The sequence below is a fragment of the Malaclemys terrapin genome, chromosome 5 (assembly GCF_027887155.1).
Source record: "Malaclemys terrapin pileata isolate rMalTer1 chromosome 5, rMalTer1.hap1, whole genome shotgun sequence".
NCBI lineage: Eukaryota > Metazoa > Chordata > Testudines > Emydidae > Malaclemys > Malaclemys terrapin.
This window is the reverse complement of record NC_071509.1, coordinates 86,622,150-86,646,107: the sequence shown is the minus strand read 5'-3', so window position 1 is coordinate 86,646,107 and position 23,958 is coordinate 86,622,150. Positions and strand designations below refer to the sequence as shown.

General features: G+C 42.2%; 1 protein-coding gene across 2 annotated transcripts; it reads right to left on the bottom strand.

Moving 5' to 3' along the window:
* Positions 1-2,315: 2,315 nt before the first annotated feature.
* Positions 2,316-21,428, bottom strand: PRMT9 (protein arginine methyltransferase 9). 2 transcript variants are annotated; one of them, XM_054030395.1, is made up of 14 exons: positions 21,033-21,428; positions 20,270-20,323; positions 19,367-19,567; positions 18,676-18,824; positions 16,744-16,980; positions 15,606-15,773; positions 12,401-12,503; positions 10,226-10,332; positions 9,613-9,805; positions 8,029-8,212; positions 6,919-7,627; positions 3,812-3,965; positions 3,223-3,345; positions 2,316-2,995 (listed from the first exon to the last, which is right to left on the bottom strand). In XM_054030395.1, the coding sequence occupies exons 2-14, from the start codon at positions 20,273-20,275 to the stop codon at positions 2,780-2,782; spliced, it is 2,550 nt and encodes an 849-aa protein (XP_053886370.1). In that variant the 5' UTR covers positions 20,276-20,323; positions 21,033-21,428; the 3' UTR covers positions 2,316-2,779. The 2 variants fall into 2 exon arrangements, with proteins under 2 accessions (XP_053886370.1, XP_053886371.1); XM_054030396.1 differs by having other exon boundaries at positions 21,195-21,428.
* Between the last annotated feature and the right edge of the window lie 2,530 nt (positions 21,429-23,958).

Genomic DNA, 23,958 nt, shown 5'->3' with positions numbered 1-23,958 from the left:
TAAAGTCATTGTTTTTTCACATTCATGCATTCTTTATTAGTTCCTTACAGAGGTAGGGGGATAATTGCCAAGGTAGCCTGGGATGGGTGGGGGAGGAGGGATGGAAAAGGACACACTGCATTTTAAAACTTTAACTCTTATTGAAGCCCAGCCTTCTGATGCTTGGGCGATCATCTGGGGTGGAGTGACTGGGTGGACGGAGGCCCCCCCACCGTGTTCTTGGGCGTCTGGGTGAAGAGGCTATGGAACTTGGGGAGGAGGGCTGTTGGTTACACAGGGGCTGTAGCGGCGGTCTCTGCTCCTGCTGCCTTTCCTGCAACTCAACCATACGCTCGAGCATATCACTTTGATGCTCCAGCAGACGGAGCATTGCCTCTTGCCGTCTGTCTGCAAGCTGACGCCACCTATCGTCTTCAGCCCGCCACCTCTCCTCTCGTTCATGTTGGGCTTTTCTCATCTCCGACATTGACTGCCTCCACGCATTCTGCTGTGCTCTATCAGCCTGGGCGGACATCTGCAGCTCCGTGAACATCTCGTCCCTCGTCTTACGTTTTCTCTTTCTAATGTTCACGAGCCTCTGCGAAGGAGAAACATTTGCAGCTGGTGGAGGAGAAGGGAGAGGTGGTTAAAAAGGACACATTTTAGGGAACAATGGGTACACTCTTTCATTACAAGGTCGCATATTTCGGCTTGCAGGCAGCCATCGTAGGCCACAGTGTTTTGGCTTTTTTAACCTTCTTAACATGCGGGAAAGGTTGCAAACAGCAGCGCATTTCCCATATCAAGGATGAATTGGGTTGTCCATTTAAAATGGGGTTTCAATGTAAAAGGAGGGGGCTGCGGTTTCCCGGTTAACATGCGGCACAAACACAAGTAAACCACCCCCCCCCACACACACACACACGATTCTCTGGGATGATCACTTCACCCCTCCCCCCCACCGCGTGGTTAACAGCGGGGAACATTTCTGGTCAGAAGAGCAGGAACGGGCGCCTCTGAATGTCCCCCTTAATAAAATCACCCCATTTCAACCAGGAGAGCTTTCTGGAGATGTCCCTGGAGGATTTCCGCCCCATCCCCATACACGTTAACAGACTTGCTTGCTTTTTTTTTGTAATGTTTACAAATATTTACAAAGTTACACTCACCAGAGGTCTCCTGTGTGCCCTGAGGGTCTTGGGTGAGTTCGGGGGTTACTGGTTCCAGGTCCAGGGTCACAAACATATCCTGGCTGTTGGGGAAACCGGTTTCTCCGCTTCCTTGCTGCTGTGAGCTACCTACAGTACCTCCATCGTCATCTTCCTCGTTCCCCGAACCGTCTTCCCTGTGTGTTTCTCCAGTGAGAGAGTCATAGCACACGGTTGGGGTAGTGGTGGCTGCACCCCCTAGGATCGCATGCAGCTCCGCGTAGTAGCGGCAAGTTTGCGGCTCTGCCCCGGACCTTCCGTTTGCTTCTCTGGCTTTGTGGTAGGCTTGCCTTAGCTCCTTAATTTTCACGCGGCACTGCTGTGTGTCCCTGTTATGGCCTCGGTCCTTCATGGCCTTGGAGATCTTTTCTAATACTTTTCCATTTCTTTTACTGCTACGGAGTTCAGCTATCACTGCTTCATCTCCCCATATGGCGAGCAGATCTCGTACCTCCCGTTCGGTCCATGCTGGAGCTCTTTTGCGATCCTGGGAGGACTCCATGACGGTTACCTGTGCTGATGAGCTCTGCGTGGTCACCTGTGCTCTCCACGCTGGGCAAACAGGAAATGAAATTCAAACCTTCGCGGGTCTTTTCCTGTCTACCTGGTCAGTGCATCTGAGTTGAGAGCGCTGTCCAGAGCGGTCACAATGAAGCACTGTGGGATAGCTCCCGGAGGCCAATAACATCGAATTCCGTCCACACTACCCCAATTCCGACCCGCAAAGGCCGGTTTTATCGCTAATCCCCTCGTCGGAGGTGGTGTAAAGAAACCGGTTTAAAGGGCCCTTTAATTCGAAAGAAAGGGCCTCGTTGTGTGGACGTGTCCAGGCTTAATTCGGTTTAACGCTGCTAAAGTCGACCTAAACCCGTAGTGTAGACCAGGCCTAACAAATTTATTAGAGCATAAGCTTTCGTGGGCTACAGCCCACTTCTTCGGATGCATATATGTTCGGAAGAAGTGGGCTGTAGCCCACGAAAGCTTATGCTCTAGTAAATTTGTTAGTCTCTAAAGGTCCAACAAGTATTCCTGTTCTTTATAGCCACATAGGGCATTCAGGAATTTATTTTAAAACTGCCTCCTTAATACCACTTCATGGAACTTAAAATAATTGTCACAAAGAAGGTGTGGGATTGAGGGGAGGATCTCATTGTTTCACAATATTGCATTCTATGTATATAGATATTTATACAGTGTTTACTGCTAAGGTATCTGAGCACCTTACACAAAAACAAAAAATTGTGAGCATCGCTGCAACAAAAATTACAGCTTCCTCTGCAGCTTGTACGAAGGAAAACTGGAGAAATAATCAATTCAGTTAACAATGAAGCTTCCTGCTGCTAAGCAAGACATGTCTTCACTACAACAGTTCAAAATGTCCTTGCACAATGGCGTGTAGTTCATCAATAGGGCCTCTTAAAACAAACAAAAATTTTAATAATAAAAAACCCTAAAACCTAGATTTTATGCTCAGCTTCTATTAAACATCTCAAATGCTGAGTCATTCGGTTAGCGTGCATAGATAATTATATTTAAGCCAAAATAATTTTCTTTGATTTGAACGTATGAACCAGTTTCCAAGTGACTACTCTTCACTGCTTTACTGTGATGCTGACATTGCTTTTATAGTGCTGAATGTTGAGCACAAGTTCATCTCCAAGCTGAACTTGGATCGGTTTGTCAAGAACAACTGCAGCTTGTTTCCAGTGGGAGGAATCACTTGACGTATCCAAATAAATATCTTCATCTAGATGTACATGATACCAAAATGGAATGGCAGTGACGTGGCCAGACTTAGAAACTTGCACCTAAAAATGAAAAGAGGATGTTTAAGGAAGTAGAACTTTAATTTTTCACTGATTTTATTTGTATTTTGGTAGTGTCTAGATCAAGAAAATCAAATACAGTGATTCAAACTGTTCAAATCTACTTCAAAGTGGCCTGCATTGAAATAGCTTTTGTACTGAATTTTTCAACCATAGTAATGAGGAATTGAAGGGGAGGGAAAAAAAAAAAAAGTGTGCGCTCAACTTACCTTTACTTCTCTATTGGAGCTGTTCAAATAGGGATTCATGAGATCTAGTCTTAGCAGATCTGCTGGCTTGCTTAAGGGCACACATGGTAATGTGGCGAGATCCAAACACACACGAACAGGCACCTGAGGAGGAATGTACCAGGCTTTCAGGCTTAACTATTATACAACTGCAACTTTCAATTTATGAATTGTTGCACTGTTTTTAAAGGAACTGAACTGCTAAAATAACTATCACTTCTAATCCTTTTTTAAATCTGGTCCTTGTGACACAAGTTGCGTAAGGAAACAGTCTCCTACCAAAGCTGTTTTTCTGAATACTGAAGTGTTGGAAGTCATAACTTTTGTGATCTGATATGGAGAGCAGTAAATCACTTCTGCCCTACCTGAAGCATGTGTCTTGACTGCTATTATAGTAAATGTACATCAGTATCTATGGACAGAATTTAGGTTATAAAATATACTGAAAAAAATTAATACTTCCAGCACTGCTTTTTCTTAAATTCCTTATATTGTGATTGTGGCCCTCAGTTGGGCATTTATGGGTTTTGAGAGCTATGCTTGATATTGAAGCATGTCGTTAACTTCTTACCTTGAACTGGTTGATAAAAGGTGCTATATTAAACCCAAGTGTGGGTTCAGTCCCTTGAACTGCACTTTCAAGTACTAAGGACTTCGATTCTACAAGCATCCCATACATCACCACATATTGTGGGAATATCTTTCCTCCAGAGTGAAGCAAACACCTATAAAGAGAGAGAGAAATGTTTATTGCCAAAATGTGTTCTCCTGCTAGTAAGAAACTAAACCAGGGGTAGGCAAATTTTTTGGCCTGAGGGCCACATCAGGGAATAGAAATTGTATGGCAGGCCATGAACGCTCACAAAATTGGGGTTGGGGTGCGAGGGGGAGTGATGGCTCTGGGGTGTAGGAGGGTGCTCTGGGCTGGGAGAGGTTTGGAGGATGGGAGGGGGATCAGGGCTGTGGCAGAGGGTTGGGGTGTGGGGAGAGGCTCAGGGGTGCGGGGAGAGGCTCAGGGGTGCAGGCTCCGAGCAGCGCTTATCATTGCTTCCAGGAGCCATTTGAGGTATGTCCCTTCTCCAGCTCCTAGGCATGGAGCGACCCGCAACCCTCGGAGTGGGGCCATGCCGTGGCTTCCAGGAGCCGCGTGGTGCGGCCCCCGACCTGGCGCTCTGGCTGGAGTACTAAAGCAGGACCGAGCCATGTGGTGCAGCCCCCAACCCAGCACGAGCGGGGCCGCGCCGTGTGGTGCGGCCCCCGACTGGGCACCCCAGCAGGAGCTCACGGACTGGCTTAAAATGGTCAATGGGCCAGCTCCAGCCCACAGGCTGTAGTTTGCCCACCCCTGAACTAAACTGACTGCATTAAGGTCTTGATTCAGGATGGGCACTTAAGTTCCACTGAAGTCAGAAGTGTTTAAGTGCTTCCCCGAATTGGGGCCTAACAGCTATTCAGATCACTCCCAATCTAAAATACCTTGTCAAATTCTGCACTGTATTATACCAGGATTCATTTTCTTTGAAGGCTGGTTGACATTAGTTTGTCTTTGACTCGGGGAACTCAAAATATTAAATACCCAGTGAAGAGCAGTGACAGGTCAGGTGGAAGAGCACTGGAGACAGGCCATTCTATGATAGTGCAAGCCCTACCCTGCCAGGCCAGTGCCCTGCCAGAAGCTGGGACTGGATGACCAGGTAACTTGATAATTGATCTGTTCTATTCATTCTCTCTGAAGCATCTGGCACCGGCCACTGTTGGAAGTCAGGATACTAGTTAGATGGATCACTGTTCTTATCTGGCATGGCCATTCTTATGTAGAATGTAGTTATTTCATTAAGATGGTGTTATAGGCTATTTAGGCTTCAAATACAAGGTCTGCTTTATTTACAACACTGACTCCTTAGACAATACTGAAGGATTGTGAAAAAATGGCAACCGAAGCTGTTAATAAAACTGGAAGCCAGAGGGTGCTGGGAAAGAGATCACTAGGGCACTGTTCAGGAGAGTGGGATCCTGCTTGAGAGTCAATCCCTTGTGCAGAATGAAAATGGCAGGAATTCAGTTAATCCATGATGTGCCCAGGGTAGTGCTAATTAGATAAAATCACCCAGATGTGGGATGCCAGCAGTGTTTTAAATATTTAACTAAATCATTCTCAATACACACAAGAACAAAGTTAACAGTATTCTTGTGTTGAATTCAGAGGCTTCTTCAGTTCCCTGACACAGACTGCTGAACTGTCAAGAGCAGCAGCAAGTAGGTATTTAATTCTGCATTGACTGTGTGTTCTCGTTGTTTTCCAGCAGAGGTCTCTTTACAAAGGCACTAGCAGGGACAACAAATGGCAAAAATAGAGACTTATTTCTTAGCCATGTGTTCAGTCTCTGACAACTGATGTGAATGTAGATATGACACAATCAGAACCAACTTCCCCAAAAGGGCTGACACAGCAAAATCACACCCCTTTGGCTATTATTATCCTGACCTCACTAAAAGTCTGGATGAATAGATGAAAATGTGACACACATCCCGCACCACCCCAATAAAAACCCTCTAAAACTGAAGATTCATCCTTTCTTTAATATTCCTCCCAGTTTGTTTTTGCCCTTCTTGCTATTTTCTATTATTTTGTCTTGTATTTTCTTCATTTTTCTCTTGCTTTGTGTTACCTTTTTGTTTGTTAGCTATCCCTTTTTCTCTATCTCTGTTCTAGCTCACGTGTATCTGTCCCTGACAGATTTCAGTCTGTTCCACAGCAGCTTGAAATGTACAAGATTCTGAGCTTGTTCTATCACTCACATCTCTTAAAATTTCATGCTGCTTCAGCTTTTATCAGGACAATGGTTGTTTAGATTTCTGGTATGCTAAGTATATGATTTTCCCTACTTTTTTTTTTTTTTTAAATTACATAAATTATTTAATTTTTATAGAAATTTATCACTAATTAGAATCATAGACTTTAAGGTCAGAATGGACCATTATGATCGTCTAGTCTGACCTCCTGCACAATGCAGGCCACAGAATCTCACCCACCCACTCCTGTATAAAACCCCTAACCTATCTCTGAGCTACTGAAGTCCTCAAATCGTGGTTTAAAGACTTCAAGGTACAGAGAATCCTCCAGCAAGTGATCCTTGCCCCACGCTGCAGAGGAAGGTGAAAAACCCCCAAGGGCCTCTGCCAATCTGCCCTGGAGGAAAATTCCTTCTCGACCCTAAATATGGCGATCAGCTAGACCCTGAGCATGAGAGCAAGACTCACCAGCCAGACACCCAGGAAAGAATTCTCTGTAGTAACTCAGATCCCACCCCATCTAATCCCATCACAGGCCACTGGGCATATTTACTGCTAATAGTCAAAGATCAATTAATTGCCAAAATTAGGCTATCCCATCATACCATTCCCTTCGTAAACTTATCAAGCTTAAATAGATCTTTTGCCCCCACTTCTCCCCTTAGAAGGCTGTTCCAGAACTTCACTCCTCTCATGGTTAGAAACCTTCGTCTAATTTCAAGTCTAAACTTCCTAATGGCCAGTTTATATCCATTTGTTCTTGTGTCCACATTGGTACTGAGCTTAAATAATTCCTCTCCCTCCTTTGGTCAGACAGGTTGAAGCTTGGAATTACTAGGTAGGTTCTCTCTCACCTTCAGAAGATTTATAAATGTCATACAGTACCTGGATATTGCTGCCTTTTCCATCACCTCCTGCTGGATTAAACCTGAAGTCTCTATGACGTCCAGAATTATAATACTCCACAGTTTGTCTGATTTGGGTCTCTGTAACACCACACTCTCATCCTCTAAGTGACTGAGCCAAAACTCCAATGTTTCTTTAGGGAAATGGTTGGCTTCTGAAATTATGTTAAGGGCTATTTGATGCTGCTCTTTTTCAACAGAACTGTAAGCTTTAACTGGCCCAAGTTTGCCAGCAATTATTGGCAGAATCGAAAAGCCCTCGGACACATCTAATACATACAAAGGGTCATGAGTTGTATATGAGGAATTCTTGTTTTGACTCTTTTCAAAGTTCATCTCTCTATCATGACCATCAACATCCATTGACAGAGATTCTCTCGTTGGGATCAAGGATGATAACACTTTGCCAATGGCAGCATTAAAGCATTCATGGTATGGCACATTGTTTAGAAGTGCAATTTCAGTGGATTCAAGCATGCATTCCTGCCCCATGCCATCCGATGTGCTAGTAGTCTGAAGACTAGCCAAAGCACTACATAGTTCAGCCTCATTGCCCGAAGTCAGTGTATTCTCCCTTTCAATGTCCATCCCATACTCTGAAGTCGAAACAGAAATCTTCTGGATCCTCAAGTAGCAATCTTTGCAGCATACTTCCATCATCACAGTGTCTCCAGGTTTCACAGAATAATCTTATCAAAAAAGTACAAAAAGGTACATTAATAACTTTCAGAAATTATAAGGGAGTGTCCTACAAATGCCTAATCTGTGGTTTTAGGAAGCAAAACCCTACCTTAGAGCTATTTTCCCATTTACTATTAGGAAACTACTGACATAGCAGAAGGAGGAGAGAAGAGGGACAGTGATGGGTGGGGAAAGGCTAAGTTAATAATGAAGTAAGGATTCCAAGGAATGCTCAGGGAGACTGAGGAAGAGAAATAAGGACCTGCTATGGTTAATGACGCATCATCCTCTTTCCCTAATATGTTCCCTTATCTCTGAAGCAAATTGATAGCATCCTTTTAAGACTAGTTACTATCAAATAAACAAAATATAAAAAAGTTAATAGTATTGCCATGGAAAATCCACATACCAGGAAGGCCCTGCACAGGGTAGACTGCTTGTTCCCAGCAAGTTTCCTCACTGGGACTTGTAGATAGACTGTGCTCATCATCAAGCTGTAGTACAAACCAGACCACAATAGCATCCAGCACGCCTCCTTGAGTGACAGGTATGCTGATCTTGCTAGGCTTCCTAGTTGCCAGGCTTTTCAATTCCTGACCAAGATGGTAAAAAGAGAAATAAAACTTGAGTACCTCTTTCTCCAAGAGTGATGGCTGACTAAAGTTGAGAATGGAATGCATGTCAGATTCCTTTTTACTGTTGGGAATGTAAGTTTAGAGCCTGTTTTTAGAATTAACCCCAGAAGCAGTTAGTTTTATTTCTGAATTTCATACTTTGATGTGTAACCCTGCTCCCAACTGCTAGTGTGTCAATAGTTTTTGTTTGTTTTTAAAAAGAGAATGTCTGAATGACACTATTTGAGAACCAACAGTGGGCATGGGCAGGTGGGGAACAAGTGAGCTGCCAGTGCATGCAGAGACAACTCCACTTAAAGAGAGTTAAAGAGTCTGCTCTACAGCCTTAGCTACCAGTCAGTTGGCTTTTAGCTCATGTGATAGAGGCTCATGCACTAAGCTCCAGAGGTCCCTGGTTCGATTCTGCCCGCTGACGACCAGGGTCTGTCAGCATTACACATACACAAAATAAACCTATTTGCATTGTCAAAACATAGATGTACAAAATGGTTTCCATAGGGGAAAAAAGTCATTAGTTGTTTGAATGGTGACTTATCCCACTCTCCCCTGCAACCATCTATGAGCAGCTCATTGTTAAGTGGTAATGTTTTGACTTTAAATATAAAATCTTTCCTGTGTCATCCTCAACAATTCAAATGCACTCCTATAATTTTAGTTGAAATCTGATCAGTCACAACTCATTTATATATTGCAATTCTAGTGGTAAAAATTAGCCAATAGGTCAAGGGCAGATGGACAAACATGGACCACCACATTTAATAAATTTACTCAGGGTATGTCTTTACTGCAGAGTTCCTCAGGGTCTCTCTTGGATGTTGTCCCCATCTCTACTTCTGTTCACACACAAAACCCCCTCACCCAAGTTAATTGATGCTTTCAACCCAGACTAGCTGACCTCTGGGGCTACAGCCAAGAGCTCAGGTGCCACTTTCACTCAAACTGGTAACCTGTCCACTTTGCAGTGAGAATGCAGCTAAATCACTTGAGCTGCTGACAGTCCTCCAACAACTTTCTTACAATTCCCTCCCAGAAGGACAGACAAGTTCTTCTATAATTCACTGGGAAAGAATCCTGTAGCACAAGGAACCATGAGATATACCCCCAGAAGTCCTAATGATGCATACAGGTGAGTGCAGCCCCAGTGAGCACACATTAACTCAGATACGGCTTTGCAGTGTGGCTATTCACACCCAGCATAGGCTAACTTGGGTGCTCACACTCAGATAACTATCACCCAACCAAACTGCAATGAATAAATACCCTTAGAGACAAGCCAGATTTTTGGCTCTGCATCAGCTGCTCTACATGTTTTCTGTTTGTTTTTCTTTTGGGATGTAACACTGTGAAGAAATCATTACCTCCAGATTGTTGAAATCCACTGTCATGGCTTGAAAGGGTTCTGACAGTGGCATATAACCCCCAGGAACTCTACTGAGTTTTTCTGTGGTGTAAGGTTCAATAGTTTCCTCTGAGTTCACAGAAGCACGTGTTGGACTACAGAACTCCACCGTTTCTGCCAAATGCACACAGGCAACTTCTTGTATTCCCACCCTAGGAGGGGAGCAGGGAGGAAGAAAACCACAAACAAGCCTAAATTAGACAAATCAAAGCTATACACAATCCTTCCCCTTGAACACTGAACATATTGAGTGCGTAGTGTGATAACAGTCATTGTTGGTAGTTGTTCCTGGAATATTAAACGTACATCTCTTTTAGGAGTTAGATACAGACCTAAAAGTTAATCAGTACCAGCTAAGTCACTCAACCATATAGAAATTCTGTTCATACTTTGCACAGCTGCTTAAGTTGGTGGTCTCATTTATTTACACACACACACACACACACACACACACACACTTGTGTTAAGTGAATGGAAAATAAAAAATATTCCCCTTTTGTTTAAACTGATCACATTTCTTTTCCTAAATCTGTCAAATGTGAGCTCCAAATCCTATCAAAGTATAAACACACCTGTGATGTCTGCGTATCTCTTTGCATTCCACTGCCATCACAAATACAATAGCACCTGCAGGAATAACTTGACCATAGTCTTCTGTGCCAATGTCTTGATTTTTAGGCTGTGAAAATGTAAATAAATAAGATGGCACAATGAGATGAAGACCTATTTCTACTGGTACTGCTGAGTTTAAGTTTTGTTATTTCTCTGTGTCATTCATTATTATCTCAAAAACTTTAATAAATATTATCAAGGCTAATGATGTTTTAATTTTTTCTTTTTAATTGCAGTCAATTCAATTTTTTGTGCAAATGTTGTGAAATAAATTATGCCCCTTTTCCTGGAAAAACAGCAATTGTATATTATATATAATGAAGGATGAAAACTCTAGAAGCTGTTGTTATTTTCCCAATTTTTTCATATCTCTCAGCATTTCAAATGCTCCTTTGATACTGTTGCATCCCCAGCTACCTTTTCTTTGCATACACTTTCATCACAAAAAAATGATGGCATATTAAAGGGTCACTCACTAAGAGATAGTATTTTTGTTTTTTCCTTATGTATCTGCCTGAAGAATATCCCATTTTAAGTTCCAGGCTTAACTGTAAAGTAATATTTTTCCCAAACTCCTTATTTCTCAATAATGCCCATCTGTATTAAATATGAATTCTCAACTAATAGTTTCTAGTAAGTCATGCTCCCCAATGTGATTTTATGAGTCTATCCCCTGCTTATTTTGCTTACTTCCCAGTAATTAATTTGATAGCTTCAATATGTGTTTTAAAAATACTTTACTTTTACCGCCTATCTTTCAGCATTTGTTGTTTCTCTTGTATCAACTGCATACTTTTTCTCAAATATCTCTTTTCCATACTTATCTTGTTCTAGTCAAGTCTTTGTATTTTAGATGTATGTTAGCTTTCTCTTTATTGTCTTTTTTCTCTCTTCACTGTCTCAATATAAACAAGCTGCTGATCAATATATATAAACTCACTGAATGACAACATAGACATGGCAGAAAGACTGAATCAAAAGAAGGAACCTCATAAATGGTTCTTATGTTTTAGTACATCTAAAACTACCCTCTCATGGAGCTACACATAAGCTTTCAATTATTTACACACCAGTTGTGTGTGACAGCTCATTGTATTTTCTTGTGTAACTTTAAATCCTGTATTTGATCCTAACTTGAAGGAATACAAGTTAGCTAAAAACATGCAAAATGAATAGATCAAACTATTCCTGTTTTATAACACTAGAGGTCATCAATTTCAGTCTAATACAGCAGATAAAAAACCCTTCATCTAGATGGTGATTTTAAGGTAATCTTTTTCTTTGGGAGGGAAACATAAAAGAAGAAACTAGATCCCGTAACTTTTCACAGACTGCATCCCATTATTTCATAAGACCGAAATAGAAGTCTGTCAGACACAGGTAATAAAAAGTAGAGGTGGGTTTGTGTTTTTTGTTTTTGGTGCGGGGGAGGGGAGTTACATTTACATAGTCTTAAAGGCAAGATGCATCTAGCAACTTCCAGCTTTTCAAATTAATCACCAAGGAATTATTACATATAAAATAAGGGTGAACTGGAAGATTTAACAGATTGGTAACAGAATGCCCTCTAGTGTTAGAAGCAGATGTATACTAGTTTTTATTAATTACATACGAGGTGATTTTGGTTTCAGTCACAGTGAACCCTTTCTTTCTAGGCTGCTGTTTCAAATCCAGCCTAGATCTCTACTGACTGCATGGTCTTCTGACAGCTGTTTTGTGTCTTAATATTAAATGAATAGGTTTCAGTCTGGTTTGCAGTAGACAGGTGTCCACAACACAAAAGTCATCATAATCAGCACCACTGATAGACACAGAGGTCAAGGACTGAAGAGCCATAAAGACTGAACTACCCTCCCTACACTGCTCCAGGTTAGTGTTGAAAAACATTGATAAGGCAGTGTCATTCACACGGCATTGTCACTGCTTGTCTACTGAAACATAACAGGTACGATACAGTACTTTTGCCAACAAGGCTGTAAAATCTCACTTTCACAAGCATTAATGTAACTCAAATTTAAAAATAAAGCATCAATTGTCTAAGCATTAGGAAGAGTGCAACATTCATAATAAGGATGTGTTATGTATGAATTTCTCAATGTGGTTCTGATTTATGAGTGTCGGAATATATCACCTACCTTTGGTTGTAAAAGCAAATGCTCCCAAGCATGTATCAAACTCTCCACAATCCCTTCTCCAAACAAACCTGCATCTACCGTTTCTGTGACAACCAGGGAAACCCTATGAAAAATTGTTTTTAAGAAAAGGTAGTTACAGTTATGAGATGGGCATTACAAATTTCTGCTAGAAGTCACACCTTTTAAAGTAAAATACAAACGTAAACTGAATCTAGAGGCAGCAAATGTTGATAAAAAGCTGTGCTATTAAAGTATTAATTAATGTAAGTGAAAAGCAAAACACATCCAGCAGAGGGACATATTTTAAGTTGTTGTTATAACAAGTTTATAAACTCTGAGCAACAATTTACATGAAACTTTCCAGACAACGCTTATGAATCATTAGGTATGAGAAGAACCTAAACAAGGTGCCACAAGTACTCCTGTTCTTTTTATAAAAATAAACAGGATCTTTCAAACAGACTTGAAATATGGCAGACCACATCCCAGAACACATGCTTACATGTAAAATAAATTAAACAGTGATTAGCACTTGAAGGAGATTTCATAAAATTTTTGCTCTATCATCAGTTTGTTATAAGCATGCAAACAGTGCAATTTTATAGTTATACTTTAAATACAACTTCTAAACAGGACATGAAAAAGATTAGTGGCCACATATTACCTTTAAATTAGTAATTTAATTTGAGACTAAAAACTAAGGCACCTAGATTAATCTTGGATTAATCCTAAATCTCAATATTACCAACAGCAGCAAGGCTGAAATGATGAATAAGCTTCAGTAAAATACTGCTGAGTCTACACCAGCAACCCTTAATAGATTTCTGCTATTTAAACTTACAGCTCCCCAGAAGCATCCCAGTTGAAAACAACTCTTAACCAGATGTGCTGAAAACTAAAATGCTTGGTCAAACTGTGGTTTGCCAACTCCAACAGCTTTCTGGGATGCTGAGTGGACTCAGTAGCCTAATCAACAAAGTTTTTTAAAATACATTATAATTAGGTTAAAGCGACACTACTATTTAACCCAGAACCACCATATAAAAGGACATACTAGCAATAAAGATGAGAGGACAACTGTAGAGCAAATAAATAAATACACCTTTCAAGACAAAAACAGAAAATAAAGCTAAAACATACTGATGCTACATGAATACATTTAAGTGTGAATAAAAACAAGATGAAATAACCGACATTAGAAATCTTATAAACTGAACAAAAAGATGCTGATGCCCTTTTCTGAAAGCTACCAGAGAACTTGAACTTGCTAAGGATGAAGTCATTGTGCCAGCTGCCAGCAACTAGTGTGAGGTGCTCCGCAGAGGAATGTGAGGTGGGAAAAACGTATCAGACCTAGAATCCACTTGGAGCAGTTGTAACATGGCCCTGCAGATAATTACTTCAGCCCAGTGTCTAAAGCAGCCCTCTGTGCTGCTTAAACTTCTCCAACCTCGGGGTGGAGGATCTGCAAAAGGGCAATTCCCACCAACCTCCTAGAGGCCACCAAGTAAGAAATGTCCACCTCATGTGCAGATCCCCTTACATCTTGTCTCACTCCTGAATACAACAGATTTCCTTTGAGTAATGAAGTTAAAATCCTTTGTTTATGGCATCTAGACCTACCACAGAAATCAGCGAGATCTTCCAAACTTGAGATTATAATTAATTGCAGAATTAAGTACAAGATATACCGGAGCAAATTACACATGTAATCATATTTGGTAATTAGAAAATATGGCTAAGAAGTTATTAAACATGTGAAAAACAAATTGTATTTAAGCATGGTAAACTTGAAAGTTTTCTTAAGTATAGAAGTCTCTCAAAATAAACAAAGATGTCAAACTTTTAGGATGCAAGTCAACCAATGTTTTGTGTCCAATGGCAATCCAATGGCTCGAATCTAAAGTTAGACAAATTCCGATCAGAAATAAGGCCTAAATTTTTAAAAGTGAGGATAATTAACAATTGGAACAACTTACCAAGAGTTGTGGTAGATTCTCAATCACTTGCTATTTTTAAGTCAAGATTGGACTTTTTTGTTTTGTTTTGTTTTAAGATATTCTCTAGTTCAAAAGAAATTATATTGGAGAATTTCTATGGCCTGTATTATACAGGAAGTCAGACTGGATGATCACAGTGGTCCCTTCTGGCTTTGGAATCCATTAATCACATTAAGATTACTCCAGCAGTGAAGTATACATATTTTGAAAAACACCAACTGAATAATCATTTTGAAGATACAAGGCTAAATTTTTAAAATGCAAATTACTCTGAAGTCTTTGGTTTAACCTGGTATGGTAATTTATCTTTTCAGTGAACCTAAACAAAATATATGATAGATTTGAAACTTAGTAGACAACCTTTTGAACATATGAACCTTTTGAAATCATAGATATTCATCTCATATTTATACTGGACTGGGTTCCATCTTTTCCTTTTGCTTTATCCCCCTAAACTTATTTTTAGGATCAAGCCGTTAGAAAGCAATCCAAAGAGGTGAAGAGTATCCATTAAAGTCAATAGATGTAGCACGTTGCAGGATCTAGAATTAGCTTTTTTTTCCTCTTGACTAAGTAGGTAAGCTTTTGAAAAATCTCTAGGACAATAATTTCTTGGAATTGTGGACTCGAAACACCTACTGGACGTCTATAGTGGAACTAATCTGAAAGATAATGATGTAAAATTATTCTCCTGGAACCTTTATGATGTAAAGAACCTTACAGTCATTAAATAATGGTCTGGCATTGTTGCAAATGAATGGACCTAGAGAGCTAACCAGATTTACCAGTCCTGACAGCACATACAAAAGCTACTGCCAAAAAATTTCCAAGAACAGGAGGAGGAAGACCCCTGACTGACAACCAGACACTGACCTAACTGACTGTATTATTGTTCTATTTTTTTCCTCTTTTTGCCTGCTTTCAGGTTTGTCTGTCCAAATGCTTTACCTGGTAGGTAAATGGTTTGAATGAATGAAGTTCACTCTAATGAACAGTGAAACATTACTTACAATATAGTTAAATACAGCCTTCTATGACAGAGAAATATTAATCTAACAGACAAATGTTGTGGGAATTTTAAAGTATCATCTCAATAGACAATTATTTTCTGTTTTCTAGAGAGTATGTTACATTGTGCAGTTCTTCTCCACTTTCATGAACAAAACTGAAATAAGACGATATCACAGTAGGCTATTTTAAGCTACCTTTCAGGTATGTGCTTTGGAATTTCTATATCAAGAGACTTCATATGCAGAAGTTTGATCTCTCCTTCCATATTATTTGCTGCAACCACATCACAAGCAAGTTCATACATGGTCTTCGACAACTCACAGGCATAGACACAAGGTGCTCCAGCTTTCTTGGCAAACATACTGCAAAATAACAGAAATCACCATAGGAATTAGTTTATTCTTGTCAAAATTTCAATTAGAAATTATTTTAGGTAAGAAAAGTCTGAATTTTTTTTTAAGTATATTTACATTTACTATAGCATTTATTTCATATTCTTAAGAATACCAGTACCTAATATCAGTACTAATGCAAACTATAGCACTTGGGTGGATATCAGATTTTCCCAGTATACACTGTATTATCAGCAGTACAGTTTGTCCAAATCTACTACAAAGATAATATGTATTACATAAAGGCAGTAATTCATACACTATAAGACCAGAGCGACCACTGTGATCATCTAGTCTGACCTCATGTATAAGGGCCACAGGACTTCCCTGAACTAATTCCTGTTGGAACTAGAGCATATCTTTTAGGGAAAACATCCAGTCTTCATTTAAAAATTGCCAGTGATGGAGAATCCACCACTGTCCTTGATAAGACGTTTCATTGGTTATTTACGCTCACTGTTAAAAATTTGCAACTTATTTCCAGTTTGAATTTGTCTAGCTTCAGCTTCCAGCCATTGGATCTTGCTATACCTTTATGTGTTACATAGAAGAGCCCATTATCAACTTTTTCTTCCTCACATAGGTACTTATGTACTGTGACCAAATCACTCCTTAACCATCTATCTCTCTGTTAGACTCCAGGAGCCCCATCTGTTTAGTTTATCACTACAAGGTATGTTTTCTAATTCAACATTGTGACTGAATGAACATGTATTAAATCAGCATGTGGATACCAGACATACCATTAGTGATGCAGTTCTAGGTACTCACTTCACAATAACAACTCTAGTTGTGTCTTTCCTTCCTTAAGCTTTGTTTTAATAATATATGAAAATTAATTTTCATTTTTTTCACAAAGGATAATTTAAATGTACATGACAATGACTGCTAAAAAGCAATTATTAATATATTTTACGTTAAACATGCATTTATGACAAACCTCAGTATTCCCGTTCCTGCTCCAATATCTAGAACAGCTCTGCAACCAGAGCGGACCACCTTCTCAATCGCTTTCTGGTAAATCAGATTCCTGTTGATGTCATTAAGCATGATAAAGTGCCAACGTTCTACCAGCCAGTTTGCAACACGGTAAAAATTCTCCTTTGCATCAGCAAAGTCAGGGTTTAGCTTCAGTGCTTTGTGGAAATATCCAGCTGCTTCATCTCTAAAGCCCATTCTAATAGTAAAAATGACAAATAAATAATAAGCAGGAAGTATACAGTTGGCTGCCAGATATCTGAAACTTCAACATGTTAGGGGAAAAAAACCACATTTTTAGACATTCATTACTGAATTGTTAAGTACTGTTGTTTTTAATAACTGTTATAGTCACAATTTGAAAACTACTTTATTTTCCTTTAAGGGCTATGTCTTCATATGAGAGAGAGAGGGGGTACACCTTGGGCAAACAATCAAAAAAAAAAGTGAGCTCTAACTAATTTAAGAGTGTTGAAAATAAGAATTTTTTATTTACAAGACTGTTTCAGACAAAGATCACTTTCCTCTAAATATGCTCCTTTATAAAACAATGTTTTCACTAGAAAACCAAGCAATGTACTTGGCTAAAATTGAGTTATGAAGCACTAGTGCACAAAGTCCCTATGTTTTCACATTTTAAGGATATAAACTTAAGTTCTTTAACCAGTGATATGGTGGGTCTGTGTCAAAAAGGATGAAGTTATCTTATAAAGTAAGATTTATAGTACTACCCTCAGTGATTTAAAATGTGAAAATACATAAAATACATCATTTATTGTACTCTGCTTCTACCTCTCCATTTCATCCATGACTTTGCCGCAGTAAAACAATTGGCATCTTATAAAGATTATTTGCACAATAAAAACAGCAACAGTGAATCAGAAATGCAAGCCAGAATGGAGCCACGTCAAATCTCCAAAAACCAAAGCAAAGTAAGATTTTACCCAATCCAGGTGTAATGTATGACATCACAGCTCATATCAAATTGTCACAGCTTGAGTTACCATGTTTCCATTAGATCACAATTTTAAGAAGATTATAATTACCATAAAATATTGCTCTGGGCTGAAACTCTCAATCCAGGGAACAATTAAAAATTGAACATTTTTAAAATTTAAGAAAAACATGCAAGGAAAATATCGTAAGAAGGGGTTTTTTTGCTCTTTATTTTTAAAAAAGAGAATCAGAGCGGACCACTCTAATACAAGTGATCTGGATTTCCAGTTAGGAATTACGGTTTCAAGGCCAAGTCCTATTCGAACACACCACGCTGGCAGGAACTTGAAGCACTGTGGGGGCAGCATGTGCAGCACCTTTTAGGACCTGCGCAGGAAAGGGAAATGCCTTAGATTGTTTAACAAAGACTAAGGCTCAAACCAACCAAGAAGAGGGGACTTGCAGGGTATTCATATTCTGAACCAGCCCTCCTTTATCTGAACTGGCTGTAACGTGGGATCTTTAGGAGGAACAGAACAGAGTTAGATGTAGAGGATCTTCATAACACCTATAGAAATGTGGAACATAACCACTTACAAAAATTAAGTTACCCAAATCTATAATCTTCACAGTGGCTTTCAACCATTCTGGTCTAATTTTTCATTAAATAACTATTGCCTGAGTTGATAAATGACATTTGAAAGGCAGTATATTTTTTTTATTATTTTTAAAGACCAAATGCATTTCTTAGGATTGAACAGTATGTTTAAGCAGTGGCTACTGTACATATATTTATACTGATTTAACAATTTTGAAATTCAGTATTACATACTTAACATTGTGCCCATGCTCAAAGATACTCCTATTCAGCAAAGCTGAATCAGATCCTTATATGTTTATTACTAATTAATAATAAATAATGCATCTAAAAAAAAATTGAATATAGATTACTACCAACCTGAAGAGATGTTCCCCCATACTATTACATATTATTTCATCATTAGGAAACAGTTCCAGGGCCTGCTCATAGCAGTTAAATAAATCTTGAATCCGTGCAAGGGAAGCTAGCTCTTCAGCCCATTTGAAGAGGGTAAACTGGAAAGTTTCCTGAAAAGTGACGCAAACATTGCTAAATCAGTAATAGCTTATCAAAACCAGGGAATTGAAGACACTGGAAACTTAGAGGAGGTAGTATGAAATTGGTCTTGAAATGAACATGAGCACAGTTATTTCCTTAACAGCACATAATGCTGGAAGGGCTAGCTTAGGTTCTCCAGTGTGGTAGTCTCTTCCTAGTACTCCAGCTACACTTATCTCTAATCAGCACACAGCTTAACATGTTACAGAGCTGTATGTAGAAAGTCTGTACAGTGCAAGCCAGTTTTAATAACACCTCATTTTTACAAAACCCTAAATTCACTCAGCTTTTAAGATTAAATGAGTCAAACCCTATCCCTCAAGCACATACAGCTCTGGTTAACCAAATTACAGAGTCATCCATAACACTGCTCTGTTTCTCTTTAATTCTCCTTTCCATTCTTCAAAATAAGTTACATACAAAATAAAAGCAACATCTGTTCGTTAGAAAGTTAATAGGGAAAAAATATAATTGAGATTGAACTCTCTAAAATAATTCAAAAAGCACTCACCCTGACATCATTTTTTAGCTCAGGAGCTAGATTTAGTACCAGGAGATAGTGGGCATATGCAGTTCCAAAATCCTGATCTTCCAGACAATGCTGAGCACTCTGCAAAGATCTGGAAACCAGCTCACGTCTGCCAGCTTCCTGACCACCTCGGTGGCCACGATGAGATTTGGCATTAGAGTTGGGCATTTTGAAGAAAATTAGCTGTGTATTCCCATAAACAAAAATAAAATATGTATGTATAAATATCTTCTGTCTGTGTGTTCCACTCTATGCATCTGAAGAAGTGAGCTGTAGCCCACAAAGCTTATGCTGAAATAAATTTGTTAGTCTCTAAGGTGCCACAAGTACTCCTGTTCTTAAAACAAAAAAAGATTCTTATCCTAGAGTAATTGTAAGTTGCAAATAAAAGTAACAGGTCAAAATATTTTAAAATTCTAGCATGCAGTGAAGAAGACCCCCCTGATCCTACAAAGAGTTGAAGATGTGCTTAACTTTATACATTCTGAGTATTTCCACTGTTAAACATGTGTACAAGTCTTTACAAGGCCTAAAACTGCACAACTTTTTCTGCTAAACTTTTGAAACCCTTTTAGGTTTAGGTCTCTGGAGGATCAACTTATTTTTGTAAACTTATATATACACACACAGAATTTTATGCTTAGCTACCCAGAAAACTTACAATTAAACTTTTTCAGTAATACAACTGGCGTAATATATAGCCAGAGAAAATAGTCTCCATAAAGGGGATACTGAGGACAATCTACTTTGTACTTAACATCTAAGAGCAACAAAATTATGACAACTTTTTCCATAACAATAAAACGTTAAAATGTCATAGGAATTTGTGTAAAATCTTATGCCACATTTTGTGAAATAGTGCCCAATTTAATTTTAAGTGCTTACTTCCATATATAGGTCCTGGATCTGCCTTCAGGATTTTCAGACTATATCCCAGGACTGAAAGATAATACAGAAGGCAAGTTTCCAATATAGTTACATCAGCAGAGATGTTTTCAAGATATATTACACCACAAAGAAATAACAGTAATCCATATGAAAGTTCATCAACTATTCTGCAGTTATGTAATTCCATCTACCTATGTAACAGAAGTATGACACAAACATGACATAGTTATTTGAAGAGATGGATTAACTAAAGAGAAAACAGAACAGTAAGAGAGAAGTTCAGATGATGGATATACTTTAAAATACCAATATAAACATCTGTTGATCAGCTCTATGGCGGGAAAGTATTGTTCCTATGGGAGGAAATGAGTACCAGACACAGGAAAAGCTGCAACAGAGACATGTTGACATCCTTGCACTTTGTGCAGAAGCACTTTCACATGTATCAGGCTGGTGGGATTTCCCTCCTGCCAAACCCTGCGGAAAAACAATTTTCCTCAGTACCTGTTTGTTCTATTTTATGTCTGCTTGGCACTTATGCTGCAGGGATCATCCAACTACTTGTACTGCCTACATTAAATGGGCACAGTGGCCATTTCCTTTTATTTTTGTATTTATTCTTTACAAATACCCTGGGTGCAGGGGCATACAAGACAGAGACAGACACAGATGTACCCTCTCTGTGAGGGAATGAGCATATGAGGGGGGTCGAATGTACCCCTCTGTGAAGGAATGAGCGTATACGGGGGGGCAGACGCACACTGATCTGAGGAACTGGTGCCTGCGAGGAGGGAGACGAGCTCCTGTCTGGGAAGCAGCAGCAGCCTGGGGCGGCAGTGCTGAGAGCGATCCAGGAGACGGGGCAATGTGTCGCACACGGCGGCGGGCGGACGGTGGGGAGCGGCAGACGAGGGCTGGTCACCTCAGCGATTCTTCCGGCGGGCCTGGCTGCTTCCGGCTCGGCTCACAGCACAGATCCGGAGCCGACGACGGACGCGCCAGCCGGGGGCCGCCATTTTTGCGCCGGGCGGAGACCCTGCCTCGCAGTTACAACCACGGCGTTGGACGCCGGGTCCCCCAGGAGGCCGCACGCAGCGCCGGGCCGTGCGCGTCTCAGCACATCAGTCGCCCACGCGCACAAGTGAAGCCCGGAAGCCGCTCCGCGCGCAGCCGCTCACCCGGCCGGCGTGACGTCACCGCCCAACACGACGGGCAGCCTGGAGGTTACTGAGCATGCTCAGTAACGTCTAGTGACTCCCTCGCCGGGGTGCGCTCTGCCATCACGGGGGTGAAGGGGGCAGTCTGAGCGGGGGGAGGGGGGGGGTAGAGGTGATCACTGCGCACGGGGCCAGACAGCTGGAGGCAGGGACAGGAGAGGGGCTGAGGAGCAAAATCTGGGCTAGTGAGGCCGGCGGCGAGGACCTGCTAAGCCCAGGCTACAATTGATTTCAGCCCCGAGGACAATAAATTAACCAATAGGCGTGAGAGTGAGATGATAGGTTGCAAATGAGGGATCCCCATGGGGGACACCAAGCAGAGAGTCCCCAGTAGCACCCAGTGCTTCTCAAAGGCATCTAGGGAGTCAGTGGACCCTCTCAGAGGCTCTGTGCTCAGAGGCATGATGGGATAAACCCCACTCTGCTTCCTCCTCCTGGTGCGATAGATAGCCCTCAGGAGGATATTGATGAGGAGGTCCTGCAACGCTGTGGGGCTTTGTGGGGTGGGGTTGCTAGGATGAGGAGGTACAGGGAAAGGTGCAGCCAGAAGAGGGGTGGGTAGACTTTTTGAATCGAGGGCCATATCTGGGTATGAAAATTGTATGGCAGGCCATGAATGCTCATGAAATTGGGGGTTGGGGTGCAGGAGGGGGTGAGGCTCCAGCTAGGGGTGTGGGCTCTGAAGTAGGGCCAAAAATGAATTCAGGGTGTGGGAAGGGGCTCCGGGATGGGAGAGAGGATGGGGATGAGGGCTCTGGCTGGGGATGAGGGGCTGGGGGTGCAGGAAGGTGCTCTGGGCTGCAACCGAGGGGTTTGGAGGGCGAGAGGGGAATCAGGGCTGGGGCAGGGGCACGGGAAGGCTCCAGGCAGCACTTACCTCAAGCAGGGCTGGATTAACCTTTTGTGGGCCTGGCCCCAAATATATTTGTGGGCCCCTATGGGGGCAATGGAGCATGGCACAAGGAGCCAGCCAGGGGCAATGGGACATGGCATGGCAGGAGCGGCCCTGCTCCACCCAGCCCAATGCGAGGGCACTATTTACAAACCGGCAGTTGCCAGGTGCACAATGGCCTGCCTGGCCCTGTGCTGCCCGCATGCCCCTTCCCATCGGGGAAGGGCCCATGTTATGCCAAACAGCCCCTGCCCAACATCGGAACACACCCCCACTTCCCTATTGCCAAAGCCCCCCTGGACCCACTATGCCCAGCACCTCCCCCAGACCCCATCGCAAATGCACAGTGCCCTGCACAACATCATAACTGCCCAGCACCCCACACAGAACCCCCACTCCCTAGTCCCCCAACACACAGAGATCTTCTCCACCCCCTCACAGCCCAGCACCACCACCCCAACCCTCACAGACCCACTCCCCCATGCCCTGCTGGAAGGTGACTACGATTGCCAGGCTGAGCTGCCAGCATCCTGGGGCGGGGAATCACTCCAACCCCTTGGAAGTGGCATGATCAGCCAGGCCAGGGCCTGCCCCACCTGGGCTCCCTCAGGACCCACTTGCCTGGGAGGGCCCAGCCAAGCCCCCCACACTGTTCCTCTCCCCCAACTGGCCAGGCTTCTACATCAGTCCCAGGCAGCTCAGCTCCAGGGAGACACGTGGAGTCCAACAGGTGGTTGGAAGCAAAGACAGGAGGCAGAGAGAAGCCGGTGGGTGAGGCCAGGGGGTGGAGAGGAGCCCTCGGCCGGCCGAGAGGAGCAAGTGGTGGGCAGAGTGTGGGGGGCAGCCAGTGGGCTGGCGGGGTCTCAGGGCACAGTGCAAGCAGAGCAGGCCAGGGCCTCTTTTGAACATGGGCCCGGCTCCATGGCACCACTGAAGCCCTTGTAAACCCAGCACTGACCTCATGCAGCTCCCGGAAGCAGCGGCATGTCCCCCCCTCCGGCTCTTACACAGAGGGGCAGCCAGGCGGCTCTGCACGCTGCCCCGTCTACAGGCGCCACCCCTGCAGCTCTCATTTGCCGCAGTTCCAGGCCAATGGGAGCTGCGCAGTTGGGGTGGGGACAGTGTGTGGAGCCCCCGGGTTGCCCCTATGCATAGGAGCCAGCGGGGGCGGGGGGGGAACGGGGACATGCCGCTGCTTCTGGAAGCTGTGTGGAGCCACGGCACCTGCAGAGCGGGGCAAGCCTTGGACCCTACTCCCCTACAGGAGCTCAAGGGCCACATTAAAATGTGTGAAGGGCCGGATGCAGCCCCCGGCCCGTAGTTTGCCCACTCCTGAGCCAGAACCTTAGTAGAAGGTTCTGGAGGAACTGGAAGAGGGGCTGTAACTGACACACTCTATTTAGATGTTTGCCAGGGTCTCCCTCTCACCACAAAGGGACAGGTGTTGTTAGGGGAATTTGTGAACCATGTCAGGTACGTGGCTCCATGGAGCAGCTGCAGCTAATATCCCCAATGGCACATGGAACCAGAGTGGAGTACAGGCTGGTCCACCAGGGTTCCTTGCCCTCCGCTGGTGG